Below are 13,342 nucleotides of genomic sequence, written 5' to 3' on the forward strand. Positions count from 1 at the left end.
GCCAGTTATCTCCCCTAATAAAAATGAAAAATATGAAATAGGCATAAGGGTAGTTTACACAGGTTTTTACAAGGGCAATAAACAGTTCCACTAGGGAAAACTTTCATGATCAAATCGTAAATAATTTTCTATAATATAAACAGAAATCTCCCACCAAGTCACTTGACAACATCAACAAGAGAGTCTAATTCCATCTTCTACCAAACAACAGTTTTAGTACAAGTAGAATGGGAAAAGGGAGATAACTCACCCTCTTCAGCAGGTCTTGTTTCCGTCAGGGAAGATTGTGACATCTTTTGTTGCTGTTGTATGGTCTGCATGCGTTCGTCTGTGGAGATGAGCTTTCCATCTGGGCCTGGCTCAATTGTTTCTTCTATAAACAAAAGGTTTAATTCTGCATTATTAATACAAATAGGTCATTACTTTTCTTTCTTATTTATCTGCATTTCAAAAATTGATTAACTGACTTCACAATTTTTGTAATTACTACATTTCAAGGACCTTGATCTTTTTTTCTTAAATTTTTTTTTAAAAACTTGGATCTTACAAATCTCGACATTCTGAAATTTTCATTAATCAGTTAACTTTTGATAATTACTAAATGTGTAATAGGCACTATAACTGAAATCTCCCAAACTACTCCTTTATTAAGAAATATCTGAATTTTGACTGATCAACAGACAGGAAATAGTTGCCCTTTTAATATAGCTCAAAAATAAAATCTGCAAAAGTGTTCACAATACCCCGGAGTTTCCATATACAAAATCTGAACAGAATTGGTCAATATTTCAATTTGTCACCATTTTGATTTGAAAATAGAATCCATGATACAGTCCCCAATACCACATTTAAGTGAAATCTGTCAATTTCTCAATTTTGACCAATCAGAGGCAAGCATAAGATGTTATTAAAGATCTATAGATTCTTACCTGGCTCGCCGGAGTCCACATGGCCTCCCTGTACCTCAATCTTATACCGCTCAATCTCGTCCTCAGTCATAGACTCGAATGGGTTTGCCTGGTACTGGGATTTGTACACTTGTACATTGTGTTGCTGGTCACGCTGAATGATGCCTTTGGATGCAGCTCCAATTACGATTACACTGTCACCAACCTGACTTAACGAACCGTCCTAAAAAGAACCAATACAGTTAAATTTTCATCGTCTTTTACAATTGTTATTTCAAAGGTTATAATCATTGTGAAATTTGAAGTGGGTTACCTGTTTTCAAAAGGAAAAAACATAGATGTCATCATTATGCATGAAATTCACACAAATGTAATATTTATCTTTATGAGCTATTATGAAATAAAATATGCAGCATAGACAGCAAAACAAATGAATTTCTTCTTTGGATAACTGCTTATTGTGATATTCACATTCAAAATACAATATTATTGATACATATGAACAAGCATGGAAAGTCGATTCCAGAAATTCTGAAGTGTATTCCATTGATTTCATTTTCAACCTCCAATCCACTACATACTAAAGTGTATTCATCAACCTGGTGCAGTAACCAGAAACAGGCTAAGTATCAAATGGTTTGCTGTCAAATGACGAAATGGGAAAGAAAAAAAAAGGATTTTTACTAATTTTCATTTGAAAACATTTAAATGATGCTAGAGAAATGGAACAAAATGGAAATTTTATATTACTACACCATGAAGAAGCACAAAAGCTAATAGTGAAAGCAGTTATTGAGTGTAGGCATGATAAAGAAACAACTATCACAAACAGGCAGCTACAATGACTAGCAATACTGAATCCACTTTATCATCAATTAGCTATGAAAAGCCAATAAAGCCTCCCACACGTCTGTGAAGCATCACTAAATTTTTCATCCTTGTATTGTACTCAGTACTGTGTAAACTTGAGGCATTTCAATCATCAATTAACATGACACATCATGCAATTGTTAAATTTCCTTACATTGAAAATGAAATTAAAACAATCTGACATTTTTCTGTGATTTTTTTTTCTCTTCGAAAAACAGTTTAATTTTTGTCAACTTTGTGTCGAAGACATTTGAAAAAAAAAAATAAAAAACAAAATTACAATATATAACAGACAAAACATTATGTGATATCATTATCAAACTTCATTTTAATATTAAGCTTTGGGCAAAACTTAATTAGTACCAATGGTAAAATATGAAATATTAAAAACAAACACACTGGGATCATGGAATCTTATGATTAGTTCAAAACAGGACATGTTAATCTGGGTAAGATGTTAACAAAAACAAGGGATGATGTGTGTCAGTGATCTAGATAACCTGATCTTATCATAAATTCTCTTTAAGGCTGTGATACATTCTAATAGTATTTGATTTTTTGTCAACTTTTCAAATAACTTCCCTGATGTTTTCCCTTCTTTTATTTAACTCAGTAATGCCCACAGCAAAGTTTACCTGATATTAAGATATCATTGCGCAGCACCACACTATGATCTTGCTTGATAAAGGAGCAAATAGTTTAAACTAATAGAATTTAACATATTCTAATATTTCTATTGAAAACTTTCATCCAAAATATCAAAAACATTCATAGAAAATGATAACAATCTTTATTTTGTAAACCTTTAAAAGTCTCTTGTACAAGAACAGTTCCCGATCATGCTTGTTAAAAAAATACTTGCTTCTAAGTTTTCAAAAAGGCGGTGATTAAGTGCAAGAACACATAAATAACATCCTCATTCTAGGTCAGATTCTTGGTGACATTCTTAAAAGCCCAGAAATATTGGCATTATTTTAATTGGATAAAACCATCAGTGAATCAGTTTATCCTGTGATTTTTTTACAGTTAAATTTCTCAAATAGGTCTTTCTTACCTATGGCAAATATTGAATACATTTGAAATATTAAGAGAAAGAGGGTTAGAAGATATGAAAAAACCACAAAATATTACTGTAGCTAAAATATCAGATAAAAAAGTTAACCAAATGATTAATCTGAGCAAAAGGGAGAAATGTTTACTTAAAATAGATACAAATGAAGCAATAAAAGGAGTCTTTTTTTTTTTTTTATAATCATGGTGAAGTTTATTTTTGCAGTGTCAAAGTTGGGGATATTTTTGCAGTGATTATACAGGTATATACCATAGATTTTTTTATATTTGATGTTAAATGTTTGACAGATAATTATTTATATTTATTTTCACAATATCTTTGATGACTGACATTAAATGTCATGTGAATATCACCAATTACATTTTTTTTCATACACTGCATTTTAATTATACAGCTATAACCATTTAAGAATCCACAAAAAATAGAAACAGAAAAAAAATGAAACATATCCTTAACCAATGAATTGAAAATCCATTATATTAAGTCAGATAATCACTAAACAATGGAATCTGGTTTATGCTAAGGTGATTGGTTAATTCAATAATATCATGCAATATAGGTAGCTGGTTTGGTCTACCCTAAGTCATGCTCTCAGGTATTATATGGTTATCAGTGTTAACAGTATCAAAACTAGAAATACATTTTTGTGTTAACTAACAAGCCTACTAGCACCAACACCAAATTAATAGCTAAACAAAATACAGAAATTATACATGTATAAACTTATGTAACAATACGATCACATTTCTTAATTGGAGATCAGCCAATTACTATCTAGTCAGGTAATGTATGTCATTGATGTAGAGTACAGGTAAGTTACATATCTCCTCATTATCCTCAAATGCCAATATTATCACAATCTGAATACATAGTGACTATAGGGATACACATGTAATGGATAATATCTTGTACATCTCAATCAAAAATTCAGTTCAGGAGATCCCAAAATCATATCAGCTACAATGATTTTAATATCTTTTTTATAAAAGATATCTTATTTTTGTTGTTTCCTTTTATGCTTTTGTTGTGCATTTGTTCACATGTATTATTTCACAGATATTATACTGATAAATAAATCTTATTTGTGTAGAAGCCTTATATCTTTCATATCTCCCTCAATGTCAAAAACCAATAATCATTGTAGCTGATGCAATATTACCAAGGGGAGATAACTCAAACCACTGTACCAAATCTGGACACTTACTAGTTTTCCTTCAGCCTGTAGTAAAGAAAATAATGCAAGAAAAAGAAACTCAATATGCATTTCATGTCAAAATGAACTGTTCATACAAACACCAGATCAGCATTTGTAACGACGTCACTGGTAACAACACAAAACACATCTTTACACTGAGAAAAATTGTGTTTCACATGGAATAAGGACACACATCACAGTACATACTACATTAATACAACTTGAAATAAGGTCATACAAAAAATAAACAAATGGAACAAAATATCAGTAAAATTAATTAATCATATCAAACACCAGAACCATGGTGCAAAATTAATCTCAAAACAGCAAACGTTTCACATTTAAGCATCAAAAAAATCAAACTGCGTGGAATACTTAAAACAGATTCACCATTGAGCTTGAGCAAAAGTTGTAATGAACAGCATGCTTTCTATGAATGAGATCGGAACACAAGGAAATGATAATGATATTTGAAGACGATGTTATGGTAAAGCAATGATAAAATTCTATCAAAAAAATAAAACAGACTAAACAAGCTCTTGCTAGCCTTTTCTGTTCAATTTTCCAGTAACACCAGCAGACATGTCAGGATGTATATATGATTGTTGGGATAGTTGATGGTATGCTACATGGAGATAAACATGTTGCTGTTTCTTCACAAGAAGATTCTATGTAGACATATGACTTTAACAGTGAGACATTTTGACCATAAATATAGCAGCTTTCTATAGCTACTAGTTTTTTTTAATATGAATGGATGTAGGTATTTGTAGTGTTTTATTACAAGATTTGCTTTCTACGATGCTGGTTTACAACCTACTACCAGGGTATAGAAACTATAGAAGGGGTATTAACAAGGTTACTCCTCCTCCAAGTATATTCTATTTGATTATTTTCTATCATGGAAGAGGAGTGTCCTAATTAGAGGTAGTATAAGCTACAAAAGAGGGCTCTACCACCAGGTGTCCTAATGAGAGGTAGTGTAACCTACAAAAGAGGGTGTCCTACCACTAGGTGTGACCTAATTAAAGGGAGTGTACCCTACTAACGTATGTGTTCTACCACCAGGTGTGTTCTTCTAAAAAGGATTGTATCCTTCTGAAAAATGTGTCCTACTGCGTAATGTTTCTTTATACAAGAGAGTGTACAAACTGAAGTGTGTGTCCTACCACCAGGTGTGTTCTTACACAAGGGAGTGTACCAACTGAAGTGTGTGTCCTACCACCAGGTGTGTCCTTACACAAGGGAGTGTACCCAATTGAGGTGTGTGTCCTACCACCAGGTGTGTTCTTTCACAAGGGAGTGTACAAACTGAAGTGTGTGTCCTACCACCAGGTGTGTCCTTACACAAGGGAGTGTACCCAGTTGAGGTGTGTGTCCTACCACCAGGTGTGTCCTTTCACAAGGGAGTGTACCCAATTGAGGTGTGTGTCCTACCACCAGGTGTGTCCTTTCACAAGGGAGTGTACCCAACTGAAGTGTGTGTCCTACCACCAGGTGTGTTCTTACACAAGGGAGTGTACCCAACTGAAGTGTGGCCTAACACAAGGGATGTGATAAATTGAAGCATGTGTCTTACCACCTAACAAAAGTAATATTTCTTAATTTTGTATCATGTTTCCTGACTTACCTTCAGTTTCTGTGCCTCTTCCCACGTCATTCCCTCAAGTACTCGTGACTGAGGTCCAGCATTCACCTTCTCCTCATAGTAATCCTTTCTGATCTGTATCAAATACATTTACAGTTACAAACTTTTAGTGATACGACAAGCTCTACATTGAAAACTCATAAATAGCCAAACACTACAAAATATCACAGGCTAATGACTTAATCTCTTGTAAGGATCATCCATTGTTATTACCAATATATATTTTCAGAAATCATACAACAATAAACCAGTGACTGATCTCTGTCACAAACTATAGCCTGTTTTAAATACGAAAAAGAAACTTTGAAAAAATAATGTCAAAAGCTCTTTTCTTAGATCTTACTGATAGAACTCTACTGTACAGTTTGTAATTAGAGCTGCCTAACACTGTGTACATTACCTGTTTTTGTCTCTGCTTAAATTCCTTGGGATTGTCACCAAGTGGTGCGAATTGATTAGGGTTATCTAGTCTCATTGACATGGCCGCCCGTTTTGGAGAATCTTCATCCTCCTGTACCCACTGTTGACAGAAAAACTTCAAATTCACACCTGTTACTCAACAATATTGACACAGAAATACTCCTGTATCAATAGTAGACAGAAAATAAAGTTCAAATCTCCCACTGAACAAAATAACTGAAAAAAACAACATGTAATTCACATCCGTCATTGAACAAAATCAAACAAGAAATATCATAATCCTCAAAAGGTGTTATAAAATGTTTTATGTAAATTGCTCAGAAGACAGAAATAAACAAAGGCAGGACAATCAAATTCTATTTTATATGTTTATGTTCTAGATATATGTATTCCATCAATTACTGCTGATAAGTTTGAGACTTTATTCTAAGTTTCTGCTAGATGCTATCAAAGTTGTTGTTAATGAATGCCCTGCTCCCTCAGGCTCCCTCCAACATTTAAGATAAGTCTATAAGCGAGTGCCACTTTGTCAAACCCAAACTAAAGACCAGATCAGAATAATTCAATATTTCATATTAATGTAACTTGGACTGATACTTAAATTTTCAAAAATACTTCAGCATTCCTTGAATGATTCTAAAAGCAAGTTCGCTATTTTCTGTAAGTCAAAGTAAACCTACATACAATATTTGGTTGAAATCTTACACTTTCATCAATTAGATACACCTCCATAATGTTAATTTTTTTAAGCCAAGAAGATGAAAGTGATATTACTTCAAAAATATCAAAATGTTAACCAATACTACAAAAGTAATTGGAGATCATCTCAGCTTTTCAGAAAATTAGCCAAATTGTTAAATGTCATAAAAGATCACATCTTATCGTATTATGTGACCTTCATTCACTACCTCGAATAAATACAACCTTAGAATCCATTGTTATAAAACTGTGTTGATCAGTCTTACAATGTCTGTTCATACCAAAGTAAGTAAAATTTAAAAGAGAGAAAAACTCTAGAAGAGTTTGCCTTAATACCATACCTTAGTTATCTTTTTTGGGTTAGATGTGCCAGTCTCTTCCATCTCTTGCTTGACATAGTTATTTGGGGAGTTGAGCCAGCCAGCCTTGTAATGTTGCTTCTGTTTCTCTATTGCAACTTTGTATGGGGACCTACAGAGACAATATCCATAAAACCTGTATTAGTCAACAAGTCTTTTAGCATTGCTGAACTCTGTACTCTATCAACATTTTCTCTTTTTACTCTGAAAAACATTTTTTGCCAAATTGTCAATATTCTTTTAATAATAACATGATTTTCAGTTTCTTATTCAACAGTCTACATACACATAATAACGGTAATATCCTAAGGGTTATCCACAGACTTTCCATGATTTTTTTTTGTTGCTAAGTCTATTCTCAAGTTACCTATTGTTGCAGACCTACTGACGTTTTTGCAAAATTCTGTAATTTTCTTTGGAGTTATAAATAAATAGAAAGTCAGATCAGGTATGAAATTACAAAACAGACTTCAATTCAGTGTATCTAATAAGGCAGTCTCTTGCACGTGCTGTATTGAATTGTACCTTGAGCATTGATCGCGGCAGAAATTTTGTTCAACATTATGAACACAATTATAAGTTAGTTATTAGTTAAGTCATGTGTTAATGTTTTATAATTTGCTGTATTAATTGCCCCTGTGACCAGCAAGGGTCATTTTGAGGATGGTAGTGGATGGCTATCTCCCTGGAGGCCCAAATAGCCCAAGAAATATTCCTTGTATGCATATACCAGTTTGATTCTCAGCTTCCTGATAGAAACAAACCGTCAATCACTTACAATCACTTACATGTATTTAGAATTTTCATAATCGCCTTCAAACATGTGTGCAAGGTTGCTAGATGCTGGAGGTTCTGCCACATCATTTGCACGATCCCGTCTTATTTCTTGTTTAAGAATTGGCTGTCTATACACATATCCTGTTCTGTAACCCTGAAAACCAAAGAGACACTCAAATCATTGACAAATCAGGGAAACATTGAGAAATAACATAAATTTTGTGGTAAATTCACACACTTTATAAACCAGACTTTCGTTATGGCCATGCAAGTCTCATTTCTATTGTTTGTTGTAGAAAGGTGAAGAAATGATAGACAATATCTTTGGAAGAGAAAAAATGTGGGAAATCTTAGACATCAGTGGAATCATCTTTTATAAAGTAGTTGACAATTTTGAAAAATGCATTTCAACAATTATGAAACTTTCTATAAACATGAACACAAAAATGAATAAGAGCATCCATGAATACAAATATTAAAGTTGATATTGAAAGAATTTTGACGTAAAAGAAGAATGTAGTACTTGTAGAATGTTTCGCAAAAGCACATCAATTAAGGGCAGTGTTCTGTCATTTACGATAGATACATACAACATTATCTAGCTGCCTCATTTGGGCCTCAAACTCGAGCTCTCCTTGCCGCCACTTCTTTCCTCCAGTATCCACTCCTCCACCTCCCTGGTTTGCTATCATGAACGCTTTCTTACGAACCTCAGGATCGATAAGAACTAGGTTATCTATACCAGCAGCCATAGCATTCATCTGCAAAGGACATTTAATCAAATGACATCTATAAAGGTGCAGAATCATACAATTTTGAGTTTTAACGGAATAAATTCCATGTACATCTAATTACACTCTACTAAAGTAATTTTTAAGGAGGTGATGATCTTATAACATCTGCATTTTTTTTTTAATTATAAAAAGTCATTTTCCATAGTTAAGTCCTTGGTGTTTAATTAGTTCCTCTCAACACGTCCTCATATGACCCTGGTTGTTGTTTAACCCCATAAAACCAAATTAAACCTTTTGCAATCACCAAATTCCCTTATGACCTTTTACTATACTTACTTACAGACAAAAATACTGTTATTATAATAGATATAAGTCATAATTTAGTAAATTTACATATTTTTTGTACTCTTTTTGGAACGAGTCAGCATTTTCATACTTTAAGTAGTATAACGAAACATATTATGATTTTAATAACAATACAAGTTTGCCATAATTTACCAGTAAATCTACAAAATCCTTAGAAACTGTGTAATGTCTGACAGCTGGGTTTGTTTTCACTGGTTTCAGATGGGGCTTTTTTGCCTCAGTTTGGGCAGAACATTGATGATAAGAAGAAAATTTTCAGGAGTATAATTGCAAATATTGGGCATTTGGCTTAAACTGGAAATACTTTCATTTGGAAACATGAACTGTAGATGGACTGTAGATATTTACCTGTGCTTCACAAGCCGACATTACATTAAAGGCAAAGTGGAAGGCCTCCTCTGTTGTTACACCACAGGCTACCACTCCATGGTTCCTCAAGAACATCACCTAAAACACACATCAAAAACCGTCACTCATCAAAATATATCTATAAAAACAAATTCTGATCTTATTCATCAAATTATTCAGTTGATCATCATAAAGGAAACCTACTGCAAGCAGTTTTCATGGGGGATTAATTTTTTTGAATTCTGCACTCCTATAAAATGATAAACAGATAAAAAGTTTACACCAATTTTAGTACTACAATTTCCGATAAATTACCAAATTGGTCAAAATCCTGTAAGTTGTTTATGACTAGTAGTGATTTTTATGAAAAACTAACAGACAGACGTACAGATGCGGCAGTATGCCATAAGCTCACATTGCCCTTTCAGCCAAGTGCCAAGTGAGCTTTAAACCACCAAATTGGAGCCTCACTAAAATATATGATTTTAAAGTATAATTTAAAGTTACCTTTGTACCTGACCCCTGTTCTTATTTTGAGAACGTGAAATTAATTCCATTCTTATTGCTTTATGGGTAGTTGTCACTGGTGAACTTCCCCTTATAAAATGTTTAAAGGCATCTGTATGTATTTGACTGTTATTCATTTCTTGCCATATTTTTTCATTAGTTCATAATTTCAGTTTTATTCCCAGTATCGAAGTGGTATGCCCATATGATACCAACCTTATTTATTGGTCCTAGATTTCTCTGTAAGGCATCTCGATCATTCTGGTCAATTAAGATACCATTATAATCATGGTAGCTCACATCACCACAAATTACCGACTCTTGGGACAGCGGTAAAAGTCCACATTTCATTACAGATACAGCTACAGCCTGAGGTGTGTGTAGATGAATAATGCACCGGATATCAGGGCGGGCCTGGTGAATAGCAGAGTGCAAAGTAAAGCCAGCTTTGTTGATGCCGAGGGTTGTTGTGCCCTGATCTACCACCTCACCCTGCATGTCAACCTTGACAAGGGATGAAGCTGTAACCTCAGAGTACAGCAGTCCAAAGGGGTTTATCAGGAAGTGTTCCAGTTCCTGGTTGATTCTCGCCTGAAACCAAAACAGATGTTACAGTTAAACCATCAGCAGTAACTAACAAATGTTGAATTGACCCAACACTTGGGCACTATCTCCTATAACATTTATATTTTAGCTGAAGATGAAATGAAAATGCAGTTTCCTCAAAACAATCCAGGAAGCAATTGACTTGAATCAGGAGATTACAAAGAAAGATGTCTGCTTGGAACTGCCATTAGACTTCATAACTTACGTGTGTTGTCTACGTATATAATAATGTAAGATTCACCAATTTTATGCTTGTTTATCTCATGCTTCATTAACATATAGTAGTTGTCGAAAATTGAAAAATCTCCCAATCAATAGTTTTGTCAAATCAATGATAGTGTTCATTATAGATTCATTTATTTTAGTTCAATCAGATATTTGCTAATTGTCAATTCTTAACACATAATTGTTACATTGCCAGCATACAGTAACTGCGTTCAGTGCAATCATAATTTAATGGTGTATCTTAGGTGCAAAAGTGCTGTATGGTGTGTTCCACACATAATTGAGTAAACCATCTGTATTATGGTGACTTACACTGATGTGATTAAAGATTCCATGGGTCCAGCCCTTCATCTCAATAAGTCTGTAACATGAAGCCACCTTACATCGCAGCAGTTTCTCCCCTTTGCAGTAATTGATCGTGTCCGTGCCATGGATATCTGATATTGGAATGACGGGGCCAAGAGCTGTCAAGGTCAAAGCAACATTATAAACACATTATGAAATGTAAACTTTTTCATAATTGGTAGCAGTAAATTTGTTCTTGTGAAGTCGTAATTACTCGTGATATTTATGAGTATTTTCCTGTTGCTGGGGGAAGAGATTTGCATAAATAAGCTCAATAAGCTTGATTGTGCACAATGTGGAGTTAACCAAAAATTTTGCATTAGGAGTCTGAATGGAGGAGTGAAGCTTATATGAAAATAGGCCCTTAATGGGACAATGTCTTACATTGTCTGGCACGGCCAATGTGGTTGCGAGGGAGGAGGAGGTCAGAGATCTGCTGTAATGCTAGGAGACTTGCAGGGTGGGGTCCCGATTTGATCTGCTCATCCACAATTTCCTCCAACTCCTTACGAAACGCCTCACTGTTGAGGATGAGGGACACACGACTACGGTCCTCCATGTGCTTCACATCTTCCCGCACATCTGCAGGGCGCATCATGCGCCGCTGATATTCAGGGTCATCTGGATCTGAAAAACAATCATCAATTTCTATTGTTTTGACTTTCCAAGGAAATTTTGGTTGTAGTTACAAGTTTTATTTATTCTTATTTTTCTAAACTTTCTTCTTTTTCATCAAAATTGATCTTTTTCCATCCTGGTGGGTAAGAACAGATGTCAGTAACTCTGCATGTCCCCACACCTGATATAATTAAAGAGCATCAACAGAAAAATATTGACAACTGTGTTAAGTCTTAAAAAGTATTAAAAAGAACCTACATCACTGAATACCTTTAAGCTCACTTTTGATCCAGTTGAAAAAATTAGGTAAAAATGAAAACAGGGGGAATGTGTCCGAAATTTCAAAGAAACAAGTTTATTATATTTATTCAGGACTGGAAATACCCCGAGAGCCTCTATTCCACAAACAGATACTAAGGAGTGCAGACAGATTTCTAAACATTGACATAGCCCACCTTCCACTGTGTCACAGTTTGTCTCTAACCCCTCCATAATGATAGGCTTTAACCCTGTGATGACAAGTCCACAATCAACACTGTTGACAAATGGCTTTTTAGTACAGTTCCCAATATGATTCATCACACCCCCATTCAGCCGGCCAGGTAAAAACAGCTACGTTGCTGTCAAGTATTGCTGCAGTGCATTATAAAATACACACAAGTACGAGCCAGAACTACTCGGTATGTTCAAAGCTTTGACTTCATTATGAATTGCTCAGGAAAGCTTAGAGCATTTAAAAATTTCGAAATACAAAAATATGATATTTCTTTTTTTAATGCAATTGTTTTATGCTTCTATTTTGTTCATAAGAAATTGGATAAACCTGGAAATTAGTAAAATATTGCCCAACAGAACCCACTTTAGTTGATAGAATAATTAAGGTAGGACGTAGGGCATGTCTTTGATCTGAACCTAAAGTATGTCACATAAATCTGCAGATAATCTACTAGTCTATGACAAACAATACCTATTAATGTAAGATTTCTCTAAAATTAAATTCTACTCTTTCAAGTAGAATATGTTTATTTTTTACTAACATTAACACAGTTCAGATAATACAATACAAGTGAGCCAAAAATTGTAATGTATAGTTTATTTCAATATCTAAAGTCCAAATGAAAATTTGTAAGTTTCCCTCAAAAAAAAAAAAAAAAAGAAACCCACAAAGACTTGGAGGAATATTTAGGACAGGACAAGTCTGATCATCCTGTCAAGCTTTTGTAAAGAAGCCAGGCAAACAAAACAAAAATCAGACAGTGTAAGACAGCATGAGTCGATTATAGGGCATGACACTTATTTCTGTTCATGTCTGGTTAACTTTTAAGGGCATCTGGAAGGAATGTACTTTTCAAGATCAACATTCCAGTACACTAAACTTTCTTGTTTGGAACCTTTTTCTCCGAGTGTTTTCCAAAACATAAAAGCCAAAATTCACAAGGATTTAAACTGAAACAATCGTGGTTGAATAATACTACTTCAGTGCAGATGAAAAACATTTTCCTAGAGGCAAAACACACGTTGGTAAATTTAGTATACATAACACTGCATCAACCCATCAGATCTAAATTGACTGCCAAACGAGCATGTCTGGCTGCAATAAACCGATATTTACAAGTACAAGCACTTCAAGTGCACATGGACAAGG

General features: G+C 34.2%; 1 protein-coding gene across 5 annotated transcripts in view; it reads right to left on the reverse strand.

The window, feature by feature from the left end:
• Positions 1-13,342, reverse strand: part of LOC132552780 (alpha-adducin-like) — a 68,269-nt gene that overhangs the window by 14,163 nt on the left and 40,764 nt on the right. For 4 of the 5 annotated variants that reach the window (XM_060216973.1, XM_060216970.1, XM_060216974.1 and 1 more), the window contains 12 exons: positions 11,464-11,706; positions 11,047-11,198; positions 10,120-10,494; positions 9,397-9,495; positions 8,539-8,709; positions 7,960-8,102; positions 7,154-7,283; positions 6,094-6,213; positions 5,676-5,768; positions 4,055-4,069; positions 930-1,131; positions 251-373 (listed from right to left, as the gene is read on the reverse strand). In XM_060216973.1, the coding sequence (XP_060072956.1) occupies positions 251-373; positions 930-1,131; positions 4,055-4,069; positions 5,676-5,768; positions 6,094-6,213; positions 7,154-7,283; positions 7,960-8,102; positions 8,539-8,709; positions 9,397-9,495; positions 10,120-10,494; positions 11,047-11,198; positions 11,464-11,706 (1,866 nt within the window). The remainder of the gene's footprint in view (positions 1-250; positions 374-929; positions 1,132-4,054; positions 4,070-5,675; positions 5,769-6,093; positions 6,214-7,153; positions 7,284-7,959; positions 8,103-8,538; positions 8,710-9,396; positions 9,496-10,119; positions 10,495-11,046; positions 11,199-11,463; positions 11,707-13,342) is intronic. The other variant, XM_060216972.1, reaches the window with a different exon arrangement.

This window comes from Ylistrum balloti, unplaced genomic scaffold (assembly GCF_031769215.1).
Source record: "Ylistrum balloti isolate Yb309-2 unplaced genomic scaffold, AGI_CSIRO_Ybal_v1 Utg370280, whole genome shotgun sequence".
Lineage (NCBI taxonomy): Eukaryota > Metazoa > Mollusca > Bivalvia > Pectinida > Pectinidae > Ylistrum > Ylistrum balloti.